Genomic DNA, 24,398 nt, shown 5'->3' on the forward strand with positions numbered 1-24,398 from the left:
AGAGGGTGCAGCACAGCTATCAAGCGCCTTAGATTTATCAGATGACAATATAAGTCTCTCAGATCCTATTAGGAAGAAAGCAGCTAATGTTTAAAGGCGCTGTGTCAGCTTACTGGGGGAAAGGGGGATGGTTAGCTGCAGGGGGAGGACAGGGACACGACAGAAAGGGAGGGTTAGATGCTGATGGGATCACATGGTTGTCCAGAAATTGGTGGAAATAGCTGAAGACAGTGTGACACCAATGAGATAGTTAATAATAATTGTTCTGCTTCACTTTTCTTAAATCAGTTGGCTTTTGCATTTACAGAATTTCAAACTAAGAATGCAGACGTATTTACAGTGACCTTAACGGGTTACCACTATTATTGTTCATCACTTCAGGAAGGTTCAACTTGCAAGTAACAAGTGATTCATCCTGAGTAAAACCATAATCATGCTGTAATCTGTATTTCCAATAACTTAAACATTGCTACATTTTGACATGTTTCTACCATACACCTTAATGTATTCCATTTTAATTTTATGAAATTGACCTAAACAAAGTACTTCATAATTTTAAAGTGTAAGAATAATGATAAATAGTTTTAAAATTTTTGTGTTGTTCATTTTTATTCAGTCCCCCTTTACTTACCCACCTTTAACTGCAAGTAAAGCTGTAAGTCTACCAGCTTTCAACATAGAACATTTTTTTTTTTGGGATTCTTCTCTCTGGAGTAGCTTATGGTCAATCAGACTGGATGAAGAGTGTCTGTGAACATCCATTTTTAGGCCTTGCCACATATTCTCAATTGGGTCTAGGTCTGGTCTTTGACTGGGCCACTCTAACACACGAATATTCTTTGACCTAAACCATTGTATTGTAGCTGTTTAGGGTTGTTGTGCTGCTAAGAGGTCAGTCTCTGTCCCCGTCTTTTGTAGCAGGTGTATTGTGAGTGTATGTGCATCTGTGTGTGGGTGTAAATCTCTGGATTGCTGCAGGGTAGGACTGGCAGGTGATGCTTTAGTTATTTTTGTGTTCACGTTGGTAATCAGGCTCTTCTTTTGCTCCTTGTTATGCTCATGCGAGTTACTACATACCCATTTATTTTTTCCCCTTCATGCTTTGAATCCCAAGCATCCAAGTATGTTGTCAGACACACTTTGTGGATTTTAGAAGACTTCTTGCCGAGACACTTACCACCTCCACTCCCAAAATGTTCCAGAGTCCTTCGTCGTCCTTAGCTCAGCTTCCTGAGAACTATTTTGTGCCTCTCCACCCCCATTTGTGCCTGTCCACTCGTGACTTCCATCTGGGACTTCTTCCAACAAGGTGAAGTCTGGAACAATTAGTTGCATTAATTATTATTAATGTTTTTCATTTTTGTTTTTGTTTTTTTGTGGCACTGGTGGCTTTCTGCTTTCCCTCTGCCACAGCTGCTCCACATTTCCTCTGATTGGCTCTTCTAGTTTCTTTGTCTTCTTCCACCCTTGCCTCGGTATTTATACTCCTGACTTCTCTTTGTTTACTGCTGGATTCTTCACAAAAAATCCTAATAACAAACATCGAAGTTTGTGGGAAACTTCAAGAGGTGTGAATACTTTTGCAAGCCACTGTAAATCCGGTATACCGAGGCGGTGACAGACCTAGCAAGAGGACAACTGGACCTCAAAATCCGGAATAAGACATCACTGATGTGGAAAGTGAATAGAACCCATCTTCTGTTCATTTGAAAACAAAGCACCCACAGGCAGCAAAATATAAATTTTGGTCAGCACTTAAATACCATTTTATAGCTTTCAACAATGTAAAGATTTTTAATATGTGAAATATGTTTTAAAGGTTAAAAAAATGTCAAGAAAAGGATAGAAATATGTTATTATTCTTTAAATCCCTTCTGGCAAAGCAGACATTTTATTGTACATTTTGCTTTTACGTTTCTTGTATTTTTTACATGTTTACTTACACACATACTAATAGGACCTAGCAAGCCTAATAGTTTATTTTCTAAGTCTGTTTTTACATTTGTATAAGAAGCATTTGAATGGTTTCCAAAGTAAAAAGGAAAGACACACTCAAATAAAGCCACGCATACAAAAAACACTTGTGTAAACAAGAAACTTTCCTGTAAAGAAGCGTTCCAGAGCCACAACTGTTCTGTAACATGAGTAATAAGAAAAAGAAGACGCAATAGCTGCACAAGTGCTAAGTTTGATGAGTAAAATCAGCCTGTACTGTATGTACAGTACAGTACATACAGCACAAGCTGAATTTACTACTTACTTACTTGATATTTAGCCTGTATTGTATGCACTGTATGCACATCATAGGGTTCACATGAGGATACATTTCTGCTCAGCAGTCTGCTTTAGCTCAGTCACTGTGCTTTGGGCCTTGGTTTTCAATGTATCCAAGTCCATGTTTTGCAGCTTGTTAATGAATGAATCGTTGGTCTCCTCTTCCTCTTCATCTTCATCCACCATTTTGGCCAGTTCCTCCGGCAGGTCAACATCATCTCCAGCCATCTGAATCATTGCACTGTCTTGTGCACTCTGTTACAAAAAGGGAGACAATAATGTTAATTGAATAATTCAGTCATTCAGTTAATTTTAAATGTCTTACTGAAATTTAAAGTACAAATACAGAACAGATGAAATAATATGTTTATAACAGAGATTCCACTGTCAATACTTGTTTGTCCAGGAGGAATGATCTACAATGCTGCAAGTCAGTGACTTAATGCGATCGGGTGAGTTTCATTAAATGGAACACATTTGTACCAATTTGATAACAAACTTAACTGTATAATTGCATGAAATTGACTATGTTTTTATGTATGTAAATTGGATATGATGTTTATTTTTGGAAGGTGCCTTAAGACAGCTTTCTGTTGTGAACTGGCGCTATATGAATACACTGAATTTAATTAAAATGAATATCTGGAACACAGAAGTAATCCTCCTCCTGAATAATATAATAGCTGGACATTCCTATACTGTTTATACTTCTATTTGATTGTTTGATCAGATAAATGTGGCATCTTAAGGCATCTGGATATTGTACCCATGGATGAGCCAGACTTGTGGTAAGGTAAGGTAAGTTTATTTATATAGCGCTTTTCAGTAATGAGACACTCAAAGCACTGTACATACAATTACAATACAATCACAAAATCTAAAAATTAATAACAGTCATTTGCATCCATTGAAATTTAACTAAGCAATCACTGAGTTCTAACTAAGGAAGCTGAGTCACTGGTGTAAAAACAGCTTTTGTTCAAATTTATAAGAGACTAGTATTATTTTCCTTTCACTGGTAAATCTAAAAATCTATGAAAAGGAGAAGACATGAAGAAATGAAATCCACAATTAGGTAAAAATAAGGAGCATGGGAAAGCAACACACATAAGCAAAGATTTTGTAGGGGCATGGTGGACTCGTGAGGGTGCCAATATTTAAGTATGATCATGTGTGCAAAGAATTAGACTGTCAACACTGACGAAGGTGCCATTGTCCTTGAAAAAGAGATGGAAGTTTTATCAAACGGCCATACTGTTCAGTTCACAGATGAGGGGGGTTGCTGGGGCAGAGTGTCATATTTACAGAACATCCAGGAGAAATGTTTTGATAAGAAGCCTGTGGAGGCCGTATCAGGGCGCCTGAATGAGACAAACAATAAATGTTTTGGTTCAGGCCGGCTGTGATTTTCCACCTGCCTTCAAAGTCTTACTGGCATTCTCAATTTCTAATTCATATAGCCAAATTTCTGGTACTTTCAGTAGATCCTGAGCAAACAACATTCTCCAAGATTAAATCATATCACCTTTGAGTCCGGGAAACGCAGCAGGCCTGTGATTCTGTTCAAGGATCGCGTCCAGCTTGCGATTCTGATTTCTTAACATATCAGTCTGAGTGCTGAGAGCTCTAAAGATCCCTTCAAACATCCCAGGCAGCTTTGGAATGCTTTGAACAGCTGCCTGGGATGTTTTACAAATCTTTCGATAAGCCAGGTAACCGCCAACTCCAAAAAGCAGAAATACTGTTATCAGAAATCCAATTATGTACAAATCTTCCACATCCTCAACTGACATTGTTGTCAGGCACACAATCTTCCAGTGCTGCCAGGAATCCATTGCGTATCCAGAGAAGAACGTCCCGTCTGGACAAGAGGGTTCCCCTTTACCCTATCTTCCCGTTGGGAAGATTTGATCGATTGCATTGAGAGACCAGCTGACCAAATCTATAATGAACAAATTAGGAGGATATGCGAACAGAGGCGCTAAGAAAAACATAGATAAAAAGCTGAAGCTGGGCAAAAAATGGGGGAGGATCAAGGAGAGAGTGGAAAAGCGTCTGACCCCACCGAGAGCAGAAGAGAAAGCGGATTGTGGTCCACAATTCTCTTTCTTATACCTCGGAATGTTACGATTCTGGCACGTCTGCTCTACCCTGTCTCCCTGGCTGCAATCAGCAGATGAGATGCACCTGGTGGCTGCTGCAGTGCAGTGCAATCTGTGTCTTCTCTGATATATACTGACTCTGACAAGCAGACGGTGCCAGATTTTTGAAAGCCATCGTGTGAGTAGATATCCAGCGTTCCTTCCTGTCTGATCATGGTTTCTCGACCTTGCCTTGCCTCTTGGATTTTTGCCTCTCTGCCTGCTCCCTGTCGGACTGTTTGGATTTTGGTTCGACCCTGTTTCTTGCATCTGGTTAATGCCTCTGCCTGCCCCTTGCCTGACGTCTCTTGTTTCGATCATTGACCCTGTTTCTGTCCTTGGATTATTGAGCCAGCCTTGCCCTTGGATTATTCAGCCTGAAGTCACACCTCACCTGTGCTGTGGAGATCACTGCCTGCCACCCACCGAGGTTTCCCCTCTGGGTTTCAAGTTCTACTCAAGACAAAAGCAGTTTAGTGACTTTTCTGATCCCTGCAATATCTGGAGAAACTACAAGTCACTAATCCCTCTTTCTGCCCCAGTGATTCCCGGAAGCTGTGTGGAGTTTTACCGGAGTGACGTTTTCCTGTGGCTGAATAAACCTTTTAAATTTTCAGTACGGTGTCTGGCTGAATCTTGGGTCCGCCTGTTTCTGATTCGTAATACGGAAAGCAGTGTGTTTGAGGTGTTGCTTTAAAATACTCCATGTAGAAAGACCCCAGGCCGGGATTTATACCCAGGCCCTTTTTACTGTAAGGCAGCAGTGCTAACAAATGCACATCTGCATATTTGCACATCTTTAATTGAAGTAAATCAGAAACATAATAATTTAGAACACAAGAGGGGCTACAAGCTTCTACAATGGCTAAATTTCCATAAAGCTAACCTTAACCTGAATGACAGGTGTTGAGAAAATCCATTCCCTCCCCTCAGAACAGAGATCACAATATTGTTTTGTTTTTTCTTTATTAGTTAGATTTTGCTCCCTATAATGTTTGGCTTTCTTTCTTTATGTATATTTACCAAATGTTGAAATTATACATTTAGCTAATAGATAGGAACTCTGAAATATATTAAATACACCCCGCAGATAAATCACCAATCTCACAAATAGCTGTCTTAGTTTTGAAATAAAAAAAACAGCTAAGAGTAAATCATATTTGATCTGGAGACTTTTTTTTAAACATGACTTTCAGGTCTTAACACTTAAGCAGACAGACAATAATTCAAGAGCTCCTTACATCCGGTAGATGATATTTATCTCTGAGTGCAACTCTCAGGTTTGCCCTCTCAGCCTTTTTTGTTGCAAAGTCCTTGTCTTGCTGAATCCTGCAGAACACAAACACAACTCATAAGACAGGCTCTGAGAGCAGCTAAGTCCCAGACTGTGATGGTGACTGGTGAAAAAAGAAACCCATTAAAATATGCAATTAAAACTTTTTGAATATAACTTCATCCGTTGTTGTTATACAGCACATTGTGAGAGTGTTACCCCGGTTTTCTATAGACGAAAAGCAGTTTGCATCACATACTTAATATTTGACAAAAACGTTTGTCAAATATTGAAAAGACTCACACAGCATCACCCACAAAATCCTGATACTCCTTGGAAAGATGGATAAAACAGTCTTTACATAAAATAATCACTTATTACAGTGGAATAATCTCACGTAGAAAAAAATGTGGTTCTCCACTTGAGAGCTTTGGATGTTTGTCTTTCTTCCCATTCTTCTCACTGGGAGTTTTAACAAAAATAATTTGCTTAATGCGGGATTATTTTTCACACACCTTTATCAATGAGTGCCAATAAACAGCCTGGTTGATGTATGCTGTATCCTTATATTAGGTTCATGGTGTGAAATGAAATTAAACTTCATAGTGTAAAAATTGTGTTTTATTTTTATCATTTATTAATCTTTTCTTTCTACAGTTCTTTTCTGATTTTGGGATTTTGACTGTAGCTTTAAAATGCCATAAAGATGCGCTCCTTTTTAAAACAAAGCTCGGGTGCAAAGTACTTCACAGTAAGGCTCAGTTGTATAGCTGTGAGCTATACTGTTATGAACTGACTTCCTGAATCCTGATTTACCTCTTGTGAATCCCTGAACTGATGTCATTTGTGTTATTAGCCCAGTTCTGCAATAATGTCATTATAGTGTTAAATGTCCATGTTACGTTTCCATGTTGCTAGATTTGTCCTGTGTCTATTTAAGGGTGGTCTGCGTTAACCCAGCTTTAATAAGATTAGCTTCCACAAGAGCCAAAGCTTGGCATAAATCCTCAGTTACTTGATGTCTAGGACAGGACTGTACTCTTACCTCGTTACTCATACACAATTTTGGGATATGCACTAAAAGTCACAGGAGTTGCAGTAGACAAACTCAGAATTTTAGAGTTCTTTTTACGTAAATGGACGCTTAACTTAGTTGTGCTCAGAGTTAAACAACAAACTCGCTGATTCTGAACCCTTTCAGGAAAGATGCAGACTTATACTTATGTCAAGTTTTAATGGCTTTCAGATCAGATTTAGCAAAAGCTAAAGCCTTTTCTTAGTTTTTATTATGGGACATATGTGGGAGACCCTCAACTGATCACCGGTTCATTACAACCAACAAGCCCTTCACCAATTCATGCATCCATTTCGTACCGACACATTACATTCTCGTTCCTTCCCACCTCGCATTTCGTCCCCATGAACCTAAGTATTACATACAATTTCATTTTGGGTATTTGTGATAATTTATAGATAGCATATACTATTACATCCTATTTCTACTTATTGTGATTTTGATTTGGGTTTGTATGAAAAGTCCCACAGGAGAAAGCTACTTTCCACACTAACAAAAGTCAGCCATTAATCATCAGTCTGCCTGCATGCTTTCTGTGGTTTCCAAAGAAAACACAGGCCATTAATCAGAAAGCATGCAAACCCCGAACAAAAAAGAAAATCGGAGATAATTAATTTAAATTGTGTGGAAAAAAGGAAAAATCATTTCTGACTTTGTTCATTTCTAGTTGGCAGTAAGACCTTAATTTCATTAGAAGTTGTATTTCACCTAATTGAAGGTAACAATGAGTTCAACCTCAGATGAGAATGTAAGGTGATTAAATAATTATTGTTTTAAAGCACACTGGCTAAGAGATGTGTTTAATGGTGGCTTCTGTCCTGACAAGTTATTACACACAAGCTTAACCTGGTTGCCTGTCTAATTTGAGCCCCAAGGAAATAAAGCCCTACCTAAAGCTACCCGCTAAATACCAGCCCACATCCGTTGACGTCATGCATGTATCACAAGTGGTCAAGCTATGTCATGGAGGGACAGTTTAAAAAAGAACAGATCTCAGCTACTGAAAATGCATTTACATCAGTCAGTCATTGAGAAAAATAAATGAATTAATTCATTCAAACAAGGCAGTAAACAGTGATGACCTGAGATGAGCCCAGAAAAAGTTAATGAGTGTTCACTCTCCCAGCTGGAGACCAAGACTAAGCTAGATTATAAACCTATTAGCCAAGTTTAGATTTAAAATAATTTTATATATTAATTATATTTTATAAATATACAAGTCCTGCACAGTGGTCAGAGGGATTTTAAGCCATTCTTCTTGCAGGATAGTGGCCAGGTCACTACGTGATATTGGTGGAGGAAAACGTTTCCTGACTCGCTCCTCCAAAACACCCCAAAGTGGCTCAATAATATTTAGATCTGGTGACTGTGCAGGCCATGGGAGATGTTCAACTTCACTTTCATGTTCATCAAACCAATCTTTCACCAGTCTTGCTGTGTGTATTGGTTCATTGTCATCCTGATACACGGCACCGCCTTCAGGATACAATGTTTGAACCATTGGATGCACATAGTCCTCAAGAATGGTTCGGTAGTCCTTGACAGTGACGCGCCCATCTAGCACAAGTATTGGGCCGAGGGAATGCCATAATATGGCAGCCCAAACCATCACTGATCCACCCCCATGCTTCACTCTGGGCATGCAACAGTCTGGTGGTACGCTTCTTTGGGGCTTCTCCACACCGTAACTCTCCTGGATGTGGGGAAAACAGTAAAGGTGGACTCATCAGAGAACAATACATGTTTCACATTGTCCACAGCCCAAGATTTGCGCTCCTTGCACCATTGAAACCGACGTTTGGCATTGGCATGAGTGACCAAAGGTTTGGCTATAGCAGCCCGGCCGTGTATATTGACCCTGTGGAGCTCCCGACGGACAGTTCTGGTGGAAACAGGAGAGTTGAGGTGCACATTTAATTCTGCCGTGATTTGGGCAGCCGTGGTTTTATGTTTTTTGGATACAATCCGGGTCAGCACCCGAACATCCCTTTCAGACAGCTTCCTCTTGCGTCCACAGTTAATCCTGTTGGATGTGGTTCGTCCTTCTTGGTGGTATGCTGACATTACCCTGGATACCGTGGCTCTTGATACATCACAAAGACTTGCTGTCTTGGTCACAGATGCGCCAGCAAGACGTGCACCAACATTTGTCCTCTTTTGAACTCAGGTATGTCACCCATAATTAGAGTTGCCAACCATCCCTTGAAAAACGGAATCGTCCCATATTTAGAATAAAAAGTACGCGTCCCGTATTGAGCTGAAACGGGACATACGTAGTCCCGTATTATTAGGTGGATCAAAAATCTTCACTAAAATGTCAATAGAATTAATAAATGATGGGTTGCTTTATATTTAACATTACAGTAAAATCATTACCAGCCATATCCTGCTCTGTGACCAATGAGCTGACAGAATATTTCGGCTCATCTCATTGGCCAGCAGGTACCGTTGCTATGGATAGATACAGGTGGTACGTCAATTCGCGTTTTCCCATCAGATACGGTTTCCCCAGCGTCTCCTCGCCGCTTACGCAACAAAAAAGGCCTGTGCTTGTTCAGCGCTCGTAACCAGCGCGCCGTGGTTCCGCCGTTGTTCAAACAACGTGTTTCAGCGAAGTTGTCCCACTTTTTTGCAACTGTGCTCTCATCATAGATAGATAGATAGATAGATAGATAGATAGATAGATAGATAGATAGATAGATAGATAGATAGATAGATAGATAGATAGATAGATAGATAGATAGATAGATAGATAGATAGATAGATAGATAGATAGATAGATAGATAGATAGATAGATAGATAGATAGATAGATAGATAGATAGATAGATAGATAGATAGATAGATAGATAGATAGATAGATAGATAGATAGATAGATAGATAGATAGATAGATAGATAGATAGATAGATAGATAGATAGATAGAAGATAGGTTAAACCTGTCCATGGATGAGCTTTATGAGAAATGTGTTCCTGCAAACTGCCTACTAGAGTGCCTCACTACAGTCTCTCGGGAAAAGGCGAAGTGGTAGTCCAGTGGAACAGCAGAAAGGTGGATGCAAGTTCTTCAGGCAGCTGACATCCTCAACATCCAAGCTATTATACCCTTTGTCCTCAGCATCCCTTCTTCTAGTGGGTTTGTGGAAAATATTTTCTCCATCATGAAAAATAAGTGGACTGATGTGAGGAACAAATGTTCTACAGAATTAATGAGAAGTGAGCTAATTTTCAGTCTAATTAATGAAATGTCCTGCTCAGAGTTTTACTCTGTAGTCCTGAAAAGCAAACAACTCCTTGCAGCAGCAAGAGCTCAAATTAAATATAAATGGAAAAAATAGGTTGTTTCCACATAATTCAGCACTGCAGTTTTTAGTTCACTAGTTCAATATTTTTTTCACCACAACTATACAGTCATGGCCTTTAAGGCACAAGTGTTTATGTTTACAACTTTTCTACAGACTTTTTGTTTGCACTAAATGCACTATTACAAAAATGTTTTGCATTATACTGTTATGCTTTTTTATATTGTTTTAAGTTAAGCAGGATGGAGGTCTTTTTAATAGTGGTTTATTTATTTTAGAAGGATATTTGTTTTTGTCTAGTAATTTTATTTTGCAAAAAGAATAAATTATTTTATAAATTGCTGAATAATTGTTTTTCTATGGATATTTGTATCAGTCAAAAACATGCATCGAATTAAACTTGGGTTCGAGTCAAATGTTTCCAAAGTTATTTCACACAAAGAAAAAGGGTGAAAAAAATCACCAGGCCGGTAGAGGTGCAGACAGTGGGGTTGGATAGCCCTACCAAGAGGTGTCCCTTATTTATTTATCAAGGAGTTGGCAACCCTATCCATAATGTTGTGAGCATTTCAATATTTTGAGCAAAACTGTGCTCTTACCTTGTTAATTGAACCTTCACACTCTGCTCTTACAGGAGCAATGTGCAATCAATGAAGACTGGCTACAAGGCTGGTCCAATTTAGCCATAAAACCTCCCACACTAACATGACAGGTGTTTCAGTTTCATTGTCCAACCCCTGTATATATATTTATAGACAGGGGTGAAAGGGAGCCGGTACGGTCCGGTACTGCGTACCACTAAAAGATTCTGCGCTGGTACGCAGTACCGGGAAGAGAGAAGAACGGCTGTCTACTATGAAGCCGTCATCCAGAACCAGTTAGGGCTGCAAAAACTCATGAGCACACAAAGAAGATCAGATCCGCTACCAATAGGCAGTGTAAAACACGACTTAATCTGTTTATAAATATATCTATTTTTTCCTCATTCCAAACTGTTTCTGAACTGTTCTGCTATGATGGAGCCTCAATGCTCTTGCTTTGCTTCTCTCCCCTCGGAGCTCGAGGCTGTTGTGAACGGCCGGCCTTTAAAACGAGCATCGCTACATTTAATGTCTGTCTGCTCGCTGCTAAATACCCCAGTTAAAAGCAAAGGGAGAGAAACTAGTTGTGTTTCATGTTATTTTGCTGAATTACAGCAACACAGTACAGCTCGAAAACACCGCTTATGACCAGAGATTTCACATACGCTACACAAGAGCGCATGCGCGCTTACCTCCAAAACAGAATGGTTGCCAAGGAGATCAGTGCGTTCGACAGGACGAACAATAAATCACTTACCATCTACAAACTTTTAAATAAAAACCGCAAAAACAACCGAACTGTCAAATTTTTTATTTAAATGAAATCAAAACTTGACCACAATGCAGAGAACAATAACTTCTTTGTTCAAAAGAAAAGATGGAAACTGAAGATGAAAATTTATGCTTCAGAGAACGGTTTATCATTGTTTCATACATGGCAGTTCTTTAACAATTGAAATATATATATATATATATATATTCTACATTGTCAAGTGATTCTAATTTCTGCCTTATACAGACAGCCTACAGTAAAGTAAAATATTGATACGTTTTAATTTGTTTGAGTCTGGACTTTGCTGAGAGAGAGAGAGATCTCGAGGGGGCCACAGATGAGAGTAACAATTAACACACACACACATATATATATATATATATATATATATATATATATATATATATATATATCCCCATTCCCCCCTCTATTTCCGCCCCTAAGTACCGGCAAGATCTGTATATATATATGTATATATATATATATATATATATATATATATATATATATATCCCCATTCCCCCCTCTATTTCCGCCCCTAAGTACCGGCAAGATCTGTATATATATATGTATATATATATATATATATATATATATATATATATATATATATATATATATATATATATATAATACTGCCTTAGAACTGCCTTAATCCTTCGTGCCATAGATTCAACAAGGTACTGGAAACATTCCTGAGAGAGTTTGGTCCATATTGACATGATAGCATCACACAGGTGCTGCAGATTTGTCGGCTTCACATCCATGATGCGAATCTCCCGTTCCACCACATCCCAAATGAGCTCTATTGGATTGAGATCTGGTGACTGTGGAGGCCATTTGAGTACAGTGAACTCAATGTCATGTTCAAGAAACCTGTCTGAGATGATTCATGCTTTAGACATGGACCGTTATCCTGCTGGAGGTAACCATCAGAAGATGGATACACTGTGGTCATAAAGGGATGGACATGGTCAGCAACAATACTCAGGTAGGCTGTGGCGTTGACACGATGCTCAATTGGTCCTAAGGGGCCCAAAGTGTGCCAAAAAAATATCCCCCACACCATTACACCACTACCACCAGCCTGAACCATTGATATATGGCAGGATGGATCCATGCTTTCATGTAGTTAAAGCCTAATTCTGACAATACCCTCCGAATGTCGCAGCAAAAATCAAGACTCATCAGACCAGGCAAAGTTTTTCTAATCTTCTATTGTCCAATTTTGGTGAGCCTGTGCGAATTGTAGCCTCAGTTTCCTGTTCTTAGCTGACAGGAGTGGCACCCAGTGTGGTCTTCTGTTGCTGTAGCCCATCCGCCTCAAGGTTCAATGTGTTGTGCGCTCCGAGATGCTCTTCTGCATGCCTTTGCTGTAACGAGTGTATGTTTGAGTTACTGTTGTCTTTCTGTTAGCTCGAACCAGTCTGGCCATTCTCCTCTGACCTCTGGCATCAACAAGGCATTTGTTAACGAGCAGTTGGACAGGTGTACCTAATAAAGTGGCCAGTGAGTGTGCATATATATATATATATATATAATTTACATAATAATGCTATATAAATAGTTTGTTGCGATGTGATTTGAATTTAGAAGCTAATATGTTTTTCAGTTTAATTTGCCATTTCATAGTAAGTTAATATTCTAGATCTCCTTTTTGTAGAGCGAAGCTGCCCCGGCACATGTATGCAAGCAGCATCTCCGTCTGAAATGTTTGAAATGCGCGTCAGGACATGTGAAAAAAGAAAGTTAATAAATTTTCAGCTGGATGAAATATACCCTTATTCTAAACCAGCTACACATTCAATGTATGTAACTCGTACATCATATAACATGTTGAGTATTTCTAAGTGTGGCTAGTAAGCTTAAAATATGCCTGTTTTCCTCTGTTTTATTCACATTTCCTCCCCAGTGGTATCTAGTTGTATTCTGTACAGCTGCAGCAAACAAAAAATGCATGGAAGTGGTTTGAGAGAGAACCATGACCGACTGGAAAGGCCAGATATTTTTTTTTTTATATATACTGCCAGGACCTGCTAAACTGCAGCATCATCTGCCAAAACTGCCAAGAACAATGGCCAGGCAGACAGACTTACGAAGGGTCCCACGGAACCAGTTTGCCCCACCATACCTGCACATTAAGCATGATCCATAAACGTTCCCGTTGTACTTACATTTTCCGATTTTCCAGTCAAAAATACATCAAGAATGACTCATAAGTATGACAGGAAAATTCAGAGGTCGCAGATCAACCCCAAGTTCAGTATCCAATATGGCTGCAGTGAAATGCAGTAAATGGTGTCAGTATAATTTATTTTGTAGCACTTGTGTAACAGGTTTTTTTATTGTATTAATCCAGTCTTGCACATAAAACTGTACCATGCCTCTTAGTAAACATGTTCTTTTGGTGCTTTAACAGAAAACAATGACATAAGTGAGTGTCATAAGTGAAAGTTGTAAAATAAAATTGGGGCCCAGGCCTCCATGGGAACGCGGAGATGGAATACCTTCCCCCCACTCCAGTGACCAACCCGTAACCAAGGTCTTACATCAGCAGTAGCGTGATTGGAGGGAGGTGTCTGGGGATGGGGAGGGAAGGACTGCGGGGCAAAATGCTCTCCCAATAGGCACCCCCATTCCATTTCCCGAGCCTCATCATTTTCATTTGCTTCTACTTTGACTGTGGTGCCTCCAGTTTATACATGGCATAGATGTTCCTGAACACTATTCACTAGGTTTAGACTTTTGGGGTCAGGTATAGCTGATGAAGAAAATTGTAATAAGCCGATATTGTGAATTAATTGTGGCAGATATACTGTCCTGACATATATCAGACCAGACGCCCTCTTCAATAATGATGTTTAAATCTGATTCTCACCTTCCTTTCGATTTATACAGAGCTGGTTTAGGACATTCTTTTGTCAAAATAGAATACACTAGAAATAAATTTAGATGGCTCACCATTATGCAGCAGCCTTTCAAGTGTTGAAAGAAAAAGAAAAACACAATATTTTTGCCCCTATTGCTGCCTAGGAACGACCGTAGTTGAAGATAACAAAAAAACGTTTGTTTGACAGATTGTATTTGCTTTTTAGTTGTTCCAAAGACATTGAAGTTCCTTTTTCAAAGCAGTCCTCCAAGATATGTACTCCATTTTGATACCAGGTTTCCAGAATGATATTATTTACAGTTAGTGGAATGAGTTGGCTCTGTTTCAAAGGTGACTTGGCGACAGTCTGGTTTTATGTCTAATGCATTTATGTACGTCATACCATAATTTAATAAGATATGACAGAATGGGATTGTCTGTTATCTTAGACCAGATTTGTGAGTTATACACAAAATCACAAAAAGCATTATTGCTCAAAGATTGAAATGCAAACATAATGAAATGAAATTCAAACATAGATAAAATAAACTGCATCTGTGCTGTGAAGTAATATTTTTTAAAGTAGTAGTTGAAGCCCTTCTGATTTGTAATCCCATGATAATATTTCTAAAGACCACCTGGCCACCTTACCACTCCAAATAAACTGTCTCACCCTTGTGGTAAGGGTATAGGAAGCGATTGAAGAAGATATTGCAACCTTGGTAGGATGTTCATGTTATTGCAATAAATCCTTCCAATCAAAGAGATGGATAGGCTTGACCATTTCTGTAGGTCTTCCTCAATGTTTTCAATAAGTGGTTTATAATTCAGAGTATGAAGATTTTTCAGATTGTTTTCTAAAGTTATACCCTGATATTTTACATTTAATTTAGTCCATTTAAATGCAGAGATACAGTACCTTGACACTGTGAGATCGAATGTTGTAAGTGGAATAATTGCAGTTTTATGATAATTTACTTTCTAACCTGAGATAGTCCCTTATGAATCAAACAGCTGCTGTCGAATAAGAGATTAAGGTGGGTTTGTAATATATAACATAAGATCATCAGCTAATCAGTTAATTTTATGGGCTGTCTGACCAACGTTAAAGCTCTTTATGTTAGCATCCTGCCTAATCACCTCCACCAGAGGTTCAGCAGCAAGTATAAAAGACCCGGGGATAGTGGGCAACCCCGATGGCATGATCTATTCAAGGGGAAAATTAAAGATTTGCTCTTATTCTTGCCGTGTCGTGTCAGTTATTATGATCCCCAGTGACATTAGTGGCTCAATTGTTTTCACTGTGCAGAAACAATATATATTTGTTGTGTTTTTATGTATTTTTTGGCATCATGCATTTGCATCATGCATTGGAAATTTATAATCTTTATTATCATGTTTTTTTAGAAAATTTTACAGTTGTTGAAAAGGAGATACAACCCTGACATTTTACTTAAATGTATGCACTTTGTGTGTTCAGCTTTCACAGACAGATGTCTTTGCAAGAATCATACTACAAATCTGTGCTACATATTGTTTAAACATTTCACAGCAGAAAACAAGCTCTGGATCCATACAGTATAATTCTTCTATTGTTATTAGTGATTAGGCTTCCCTAACATTATACTTGAGACAAAGATGAAGATGAACTCTGCTTTATATTCTAATCAAACCTAGTATTCTGTTTTAAAACAATATAGTGGTTAGCTTTTTTTCCCAAAACTATTGCTAGTCAGTTGATAAAACCTACTGAATTGTGTTTTACATCACATTGAAGCATGCTATGTTATTTAACGATTGCATAACTACTCGACAGTACATACACTGATTTATCATGTTAAGGCAGTATTCCCTCCTAGGGTACCTGTTGTACTCTTTCAGTGAAATGCATTTTTGTTTTGTCAAGCTTTGGTATAAACACAAGCTCACAGAGGTAACAAAACCTTCTGTTTTTACTCACTTTTCTTCCAACAGCTGCTTCTGGTATTCCTCAAACTCCTCCTTGGAAATGCCTTTGGACTCTGCGGTTTCTTTTCCATCTTCTCCAGCTTTGCTGCCACCTTCTCCACCTCCATCAGAATAACTCTTTAACTTACTGCCCAACATTTGATTCATAAGAAATGCCATAGCTTTTTCAAAATGTCGTTGAGTCGGACTCAAGTATGGCTTATGAAGAGGAAAGAAAAATTCATGACAAATTTATTTCCTAATATTTTCAAATTAATAACTTATCTAGCAGAGTTGCTCACTATACAAACATCCCAATTTGAAACCTTCCCTATCATGTGCCATGATGATTAGTCTGTATCAATAACTTGTGGCTGGAGTAAAACCGCTAAAGAGCTTAGCTCATAATTGACAGGCTTCAGACAATGAGGAGTATTTACCTTGTCAACAAGATGCACCAGGGTCGGACCTCTGTATGTTAGTCATATGTTTTCTTGTCTAACCCAGCACGTCTTATACATGTTGCAATGGAGTTATTAAAATAGATCAAATTGTGAATGTTAATCAGTAATTCCAAACTATAATTGTGATTTACAATGCTGTATCAGCATGGCCATTTGTCTCGGGGTATAGTCAATAAATGATCAAGCTGGCTCTAAAAGCCCGAAACTGGAAGGCAAGTTTGCTGTTCAAAAGAATGGGTCAGGATACTTGAAGCACACATTCTGTGAAAAAATGTCATAAGTAGTTAATATGCTACCTGCAGCAGATAACTCTCTTTGTGTCTGTATTAAGTATAAATCCAGATTAGCTGGTCCTAAAGGCTAAAAGCTAATAACTAGTCAGAGAGGGGCCATTACCAGAGCAAAACCTCTACCGTCTAAAAATAACTTCAGTCTCATTAACATGATCAGTGTTTATGTAAATGCTATTTTGAGAACATTTGTCAGTTTTGCATTGGGAAATGGTTTAAATAGAAGCCAATATCTAAATACAAAGGGAATGGAGGTAGGAAGCGTGCACCACCAATAATGTTCCTACGTGAAACTTCTAGAGTGCTTCTACAGAACATATAAAGCTTTTCTGTTCAGTGGAACTTTCTGATATAGGAGTAAAGCAGGCTAAAAATCACAAAAATAGCCTTAATCTAAACTTCTTTATTTGCTTTTGCTTTTAACACTGCTTTACTTGTACATCAGTTGCTTGTTTCTGCGGGTTTCCCTGAGAAACATTATGCATCTCCAATTTACATCTATATATAATCATTGGCCTACGTAACAATGACCAACCAAAGGAGACATCACATTTAAAGATTTGTAAAATAGTGTTCCCACTAGCTGCTATGATGTTGATGAGACTAGAGTTGTTTTTAAATGGTAGAAGGCTGCGTTGGTCTTGGCCCCTCTCTGACTATTCATCAGCTTTAGCCACCTTGTGGATGTCACTGTCACAAGTATCACCTACCTAAGCATCATTTCAGACCATGTACAACCTTTGATGGAAACAGTATTACACAATGGTTGTGACGTCTTTTGGCAGAATAATGCACTTTGCTGTAAACCTAAAAATGGATCAGGTATGGATTAAAGAACACAACAGCAGGTTTAAGTTGTTGACTTAGGTTCCAAATTACACAGATTTCGGTTCAGTTCTGATTTTTTCTGCAATATACAGGATCTAAAGGATCTGCTGCTAACATCTTGTTGTCCAGAGACAACGCCACACCGTAACAGGTCGACTGGAATCCAAACTTCACAAAACCAGGGCTATTTTGGCAGCTAAAGGGAGACCAAAACACTGTTAGGAAGAGGATCAAAATGTTAAGCCCTAATGCATGGATATTTTAACTACCCATAAACCTTTAAACAGAACAGAACAAAAAACTGTCTCTTTATTGTAATGTGAAATAAAATGAATTACACACACATTTCACAGTTTGAATTTCATCCAGTATTTTGCATCATATTATAATTTTGTTTTACTTATGCTTATATTTTCAAATTAAACTGAATCTTTTTATATTTTCATTATTTTTACCCAACGTTGGCTATCACTATTATGTTTAAAGTGATTTCGTGATTTTACATTTCTTGAGTTAAACATTTTTAACAGTTTAATTCAGATTTCAATTTTATTTAAAGCACAAAATTACAAAACATGTCATCTTATGGCACACTAAAAGAGCAAACATATCCAAATCATATTCAGTTATGTAGGTCTAAATTAATTTCATACCAACACAACACAATACGATCACATTCTCACATACGGGGTCCAATTATTTAGTACAGTAAATTCTAATTTAATGGATCATTTCATGCTAAATGGGATGGGTAAAATGCCAGTGTTACAGAAGTCATCCTAGTTCAAACATACTGTACGTTTTGAATTATTTGGTCTGTCACTCACTGATGGACTCAAGGAAACTGAACTGGATGGAACACACGAGGCTGTTAGAACCTCTACCCTCCGCCGTGCCTCCTATGCATTGTCCTCATAAGATGCTAAGAGTATTTTAGGGACGCCGTGGTCTTAGCCCTTGACTGACCAGAAACCTCTGCCTCTAACACAGAACTAATAAGGCTCAGGACATTAACCATGTATGACTTAGGATCACCTAATTACAGAGCATTTGCTGTAGATTTTCTGCCTTGTGGAATCAATCCAGACTGTCAGTTATCATCTATGGAGGACGATTAACCAAACAAATAACACCACTTTTAAATGTGCAAAAAATAATTCTATTTTATAATATTTCAAAGATTTTTTACATATATTCTGTGTAAATATTAGAAAACAATAGATCTTTAATCTTGTCTTGAGTCATTTTGTCATGATCTGCCTGTCTTAGGTTTTAGTTTTGAGTTCTGTTTACTTTCTCTTCGCTGCCATGTCCTGTACTTGCTTTATTTCAGTTCATTGGGGTTTATTAGATTCATTCGGTCATTTACGTGTTACTTCTTTGGATTCCTAGGTTAGATGTTTTAGTGTGTATTTTCATGTAAATCTGTTTTCCGCCTGTTTATGTTCTTTTGGTAGCCTCATTGTTTACATATTTCTGTCACTTAGATGTTTTCTGTTACCACCATTCTCATCTGTTTAAATTAGTCACTCTTCCTCAGTTCCCTTTAGTTTCTTTTCCACCAGCTGCTTCTCATTCCCTCCTGATTAGTTCCCCTGGTTCATTGGTCCATTCTCCTACCTCAGTATTTATACTCTCAGGTGGTTAATGTTCTCCAACGGTTCCTCCTGTTACTACCCTTCTTGCTATCCACCTGTGTCCTAAAGTGTTTCTTGCGTGGATTTATGTTAGCTGCCTGTTGCTCATCAACGTGGTTTTTGCAAGCTCTGGCTTTAAGATTCGTTATTAAAACCATTTTCAACTCACCATGATGCTCCTCGGCTCTGCTCTACATGTGAGTCCAACACAACCTCAGTACCTTTGACCTCTTATGAGAACTTTATTTCTCTAAAATAAAAAGATATATATGCCAAACATTCTTTTTACATAGATCTTATTTATATGTCATGTTTTAAAAACTCAAACTTTTGCATGCTCATAGACCCTGTTTCTTGTAACACTATTGAAAATTTGTGGACTTAAAGTTAGTCTCTCCTCCATCCAATCAGCGTCAGATCCGTATGTGTCTTCAATCAATAATCCTCCGAGGCTACGCTTTTAAGGTCCTCCTCCGCCAACTCCCTTCCATACTCCTCCCGGCTCCCTTACCTTCTTAGGTCCTCACTCCACCACCAGTATCGGATCCCAAGGGGGTGAAGACTCATCTAATTCTAAGCCTAAGACGTTCATTCAAGCTCATGTAATTCTCAGCATTCATGTCTTCCACCGGGGTCCGAGCGCCAAAGATGTGAATTTTATCTATAAACTCCTCTCCCTAGTCTTCACTCCATGTTTCTGTCTCAGCATGCAGTGTTTTGCATGTAGACCAAGATGCTTACCCAAAGAACCTTCTTCCTCATATTTTTCCTACAGAACAGGACAAACTGATCAATAATTTTGCCGAAAAAGGTGGGGGTGTGGATGAGGTAGGTGGTGGTTTTGTAACAAGCACTCTAAAAAATAAAGATAGGTTATTAAAAAAATGTACCTTCCTCTGTTGCAGGCCACATGCTCCTTGCTCCATGTCAGTTCACACACTTTTGTTCCTGCTCCCTTTTGGCAGCTTCTTAAGTGCAAAGACAGAAGTAAACAAATCCCACGGAAATTACAAAACCTAATACATTTTTTCCCTGCAGCCCTATACCAAACCACGCCTAGACTGGTGCTGGTGAGTGGCCTGGTGGTTGGGCACATCTGCCCTAATGCTCTCCTTGTCTGGCCTGTCGGTTTCGGTGGACAGCCATGTCTTCATAGATTCACAGCTACCATACATTTTCTATTTTTAGAAGATGGATTGAACAGAGCTCTGGGAGATGTTCAAAGCTACCTGGGATATTGTTTTATAACCCAAAACTGCTTTAAACATCTCCATATTTTTTTTCTGTGCTGTGTTCCTTGGTTTTCATGATACTGTTTGTTCATGAGTGTTCTCAACAAACCTCTGAGGCCTTCACAGAACAGCAGGATTTATACTGCTATCATGAATCACTAAGATAGTCGAAGTAGAACAAACCAGAGGATGAAAACAGACTCAAAAAACACAGGATGTAGACGGTAAGTGAAGTTTATTCCTAGTGTAGGCTTGCCTAGGATAATAAGTTGGTGTTATCCAGGAACCAGGGGAGGAGGACAGAATCCAGGAATCCAAGGTGAGAGTGCTGATGGTGAGTTTATTTACAGTGCAGTCCTTAGGTGAGTATTTACCAGGTGCAGGCAGGCAAATCGGCAGGTAGACAGGCAGGTAGGTAGGTAGCCGGGCAGGTAGGCAGACAGGCAGTCCACATAACATCCAGGATACGATTGACCGTATATGCAGGGTGGTCGAGCGGAGGGGGGATCTTGGTAGGTGGACTCAGGGGGCTTTCAGAGACTGGCTTGATCTGAGAAACATGAAAAGTAGGATGAATATGCATGGAAGATGATCCTCTCGATGAGAAAAGGACCAATGTAACGGGGGGCCAACTTTCTGGGAGTATCCTTTAATTTGATATTCCTGGTAGATAGCCAGACCCTCTGATTGATTCGGTAGACAGGTGCAGCAGAACGTCAACGGTTGGCGAACCTCTTATTTTGTTCCAGAGTGTGTAGGAGGGTCCTCCTGGTCTGTCGCCAAATCCTACGACACCTGGAAACATGATGCTGAACAGAGGGGACCAGGATCAATCATATTCAATACTGGGAAACAGCGGTGGTAGATAGCCAAAGGAAACCTCAAAGGGGGACAAACCGGTAGCAGAGGAAGTATGTGTGTTATGAGCATATTCAATCCATGTGAGATGTTTGCACCAAGAAGAGGGGTTGTCATTTATTACGCACCTTAAGGCGACTTCAAGTTCCTGGTTGCATCTTTCTGTCTGCCCATTAGATTGTGGGTGGTATCCTGATGAAAGACTTACGGAGGCACCTAGAGCCTTGCAGAACTCCTTCCAGACTTGCGAGATGAACTGCGGGCCTCGGTCAGAAACAATATCCATAGGAATACCATGGATGCAGTAAGGATGATGGTGGTACCGTCAGTTTGCGGGAGACCAGAAATGAATTCAATGGAAATGTGGGACCAGGGGCGGCTAGGAGTGGGCAGAGGTTGAAGAAGACCAGCAGGGGGTTGATTGGTGTTTTTGTTCCGAGCACATGTGGGACAAGCTGCAACAAAGTCTTTAATGTTGAGATTCATAGTCGGCCACCAGAAATACCTCTTGGTAAATGTGGTCATGCGAGTCACCCCAGGATGACAAGTCAGCTTATTGTTGTGCACCCAATCCAGAATGTTATTGACGACAGAGTTGGGAACAAACATCTTGCCCACTGGACCAGTACCTGGGTCAGGTTCGGACCGCTGTGCCTCTCTGATGTCCTTCTCAATGGCCCAGGTTCGGGTGCCCACAATACAAGAGTCCGGGAGGATGGAGGTTTCAGTCTTGGGTTGGTTAGAATGAGAGAACTGGCGAGAGAGAGTGTCAGGCTTAATGTTTTTGGAACCGGGTCTGTAGGAGATAGAGAAATGAATGCGAGCAAAAAACAGAGACCAACGGGCTTGTCTGGGGTTAAGTCTCTTGGCATTTTGAATGTAGGAGAGGTTTTTGTGATCAGTCCAAATGAAAAAAGGGATTTCAGTACCCTCTAACCAATGCCGCCATTCCTCAAGCGCCAACTTGATGGCTAAAAGTTCACGGTTGCCCACATTATAATTTTGCTCTGCTGGAGACAAGCGACGAGAAAAATAGGCACATGGATGTACTTTATTGTCCACAGGGGACCGTTGAGATAAAATGGCCCCTACTCCAATGTCGGAAGCATCAACCTCTACGATAAATTGTTTAGATGGATCAGGATGGGTCAATATGGGCACCGAAGAAAATAGAGTCTTTAACTCACCAAATGCCCTTTCCACCTCAGGGGTCCAATGGAATGTTCTCAGAGAGGAGGTGAGTTGAGTGAGGGGTGCAGTGACCTGACTGTAGTTCCTTATAAACCTCCTGTAGAAATTTGCAAATCCCAAGAACCCTTGAAGTTTCCTGCAATCAGTTGGAGTAGGCCACTCTGCCACTGCCTTGGTCTTCTCGGGATCAGTTCTGTATTTGCCTGCATCAAAAATGAAACCCAAAAAAGACACGGAGGTGACGCTGAACTCACATTTTTCAGCTTTAACAAAGAGTTGATTTTCGTAAAGCCTTTGGAGAACTGTTCTGATGTCTTGGTGATGTTGTTCTATGTCCTGGGAAAAAATCAAAATGTCATCCAGAAAAAACGAAAACAAAGAGGTTGAGGAAATCACGAAGAACATCATTAATGAGAGCCTGAAAAACAGCGGGTGCATTAGTTAAACCGAAAGGCATGACTAGATACTCAAAATGTCCTAGGGGGGTTTTGAAAACTGTTTTCCACTTCTCGCCCTCACGGATCCGGACCAAATGGTATGCGTTGCGCAGGTCGAGCTTAGTGAAGATCTTGGGAGATTGTAGTTGTTCATGTACTGAGTCAATAAGTGGTAGTGGGTATTTGATTCAACCCTCTATAATCAATGCAAGGTCTTAATGTGCCGTCCTTCTTACCCACGAAGAAAAATCCGGCGCCAACAGGGGAGGTGGACGGACGAATGATCCCAGATGCTAAAGAATCCTCAATGTATTCTTTCATGGCCTCTTTCTCGGGTCCGGAGAGATTATAGAGTCTGCTGGATGGTAGTGGAGCGCCTGGGAGGAGATCAATAGAACAGTCATAGGGGCAATGCGGAGGTAGGGAAAGAGCCCCTTGTTTACTAAACACAGGTGCGAGATTATGGTATTCAGGTGGAACTTTCGATAAAACAACAGGCTCAGGAGGTTTGAGTTGTTTAGTAGAGTGAGAGATGGCAGTTCTTAAACAATTCTGGAAACAGAACTTACTCCATCTCTCTACTCTGCCCTCCACCCAATTAATAGTGGGATTATGTTTCTGCAACCAAGGATATCCCAAAACTAATTGTGGAGAGATGGAAGGGATAATAAAGAACTCACCCTTTTCATGATGATTACCAGAGGTAATGATGTGAAGCTGAGGAACTTTAAATCTCACTTGAGACATGGGCTGACCAGTGATGCCAGTGACAGAGATGGAGTGGTTGAGAGGCTGAGAGGGTATTTGAAGTTTATTAACCAGGTCCGAAGAAATAAGATTTTGTTCAGCACCAGAATCAATAAAGGCGTCAACAGGAAACTTCTCTTGGCCGACAATAATAGTGGCCAGAAAACACAAACGGGAGACAAGGGAAGAATGGGATATGCTCATCAACGTCCCCTGTTTTATTGACGAGCCCTCTCTTTTCCCTTCTTAGGGCATCTTGCGATGTAATGTCCTCTTTGTCCACAATATAAACAAAGACCAGCTTCAAAACGTTGTTGACGTTCCGCTGGGGAGAGTCGAGTGTGGTCAATCTGCATCAGCTCCGGTTCCGTAGACCCTTCTGTAGCTTGAACGGAAGTGGGTGCGTCGAGGAAAGTGGTTCGAGGTGCCAGAGAGTGATGCCACTGGGAATTGTAGTCTCTTTCTGTTCGTCTCTCTCTTA

The 24,398-nt window shown here is 39.7% G+C and overlaps 1 protein-coding gene across 1 annotated transcript; it reads right to left on the bottom strand.

Moving 5' to 3' along the window:
• Positions 1–1,568: 1,568 nt before the first annotated feature.
• On the bottom strand, positions 1,569–16,545 carry cplx4c (complexin 4c). Its single transcript, XM_047369302.1, has 3 exons — positions 16,247–16,545; positions 5,657–5,744; positions 1,569–2,529 (listed from the first exon to the last, which is right to left on the bottom strand). Exons 1-3 carry the CDS (start codon positions 16,411–16,413, stop codon positions 2,311–2,313), a joined length of 474 nt encoding a protein of 157 aa, XP_047225258.1. The 5' UTR covers positions 16,414–16,545; the 3' UTR covers positions 1,569–2,310.
• Positions 16,546–24,398: the final 7,853 nt, after the last annotated feature.

This window comes from Girardinichthys multiradiatus, chromosome 6 (assembly GCF_021462225.1).
Source record: "Girardinichthys multiradiatus isolate DD_20200921_A chromosome 6, DD_fGirMul_XY1, whole genome shotgun sequence".
Lineage (NCBI taxonomy): Eukaryota > Metazoa > Chordata > Actinopteri > Cyprinodontiformes > Goodeidae > Girardinichthys > Girardinichthys multiradiatus.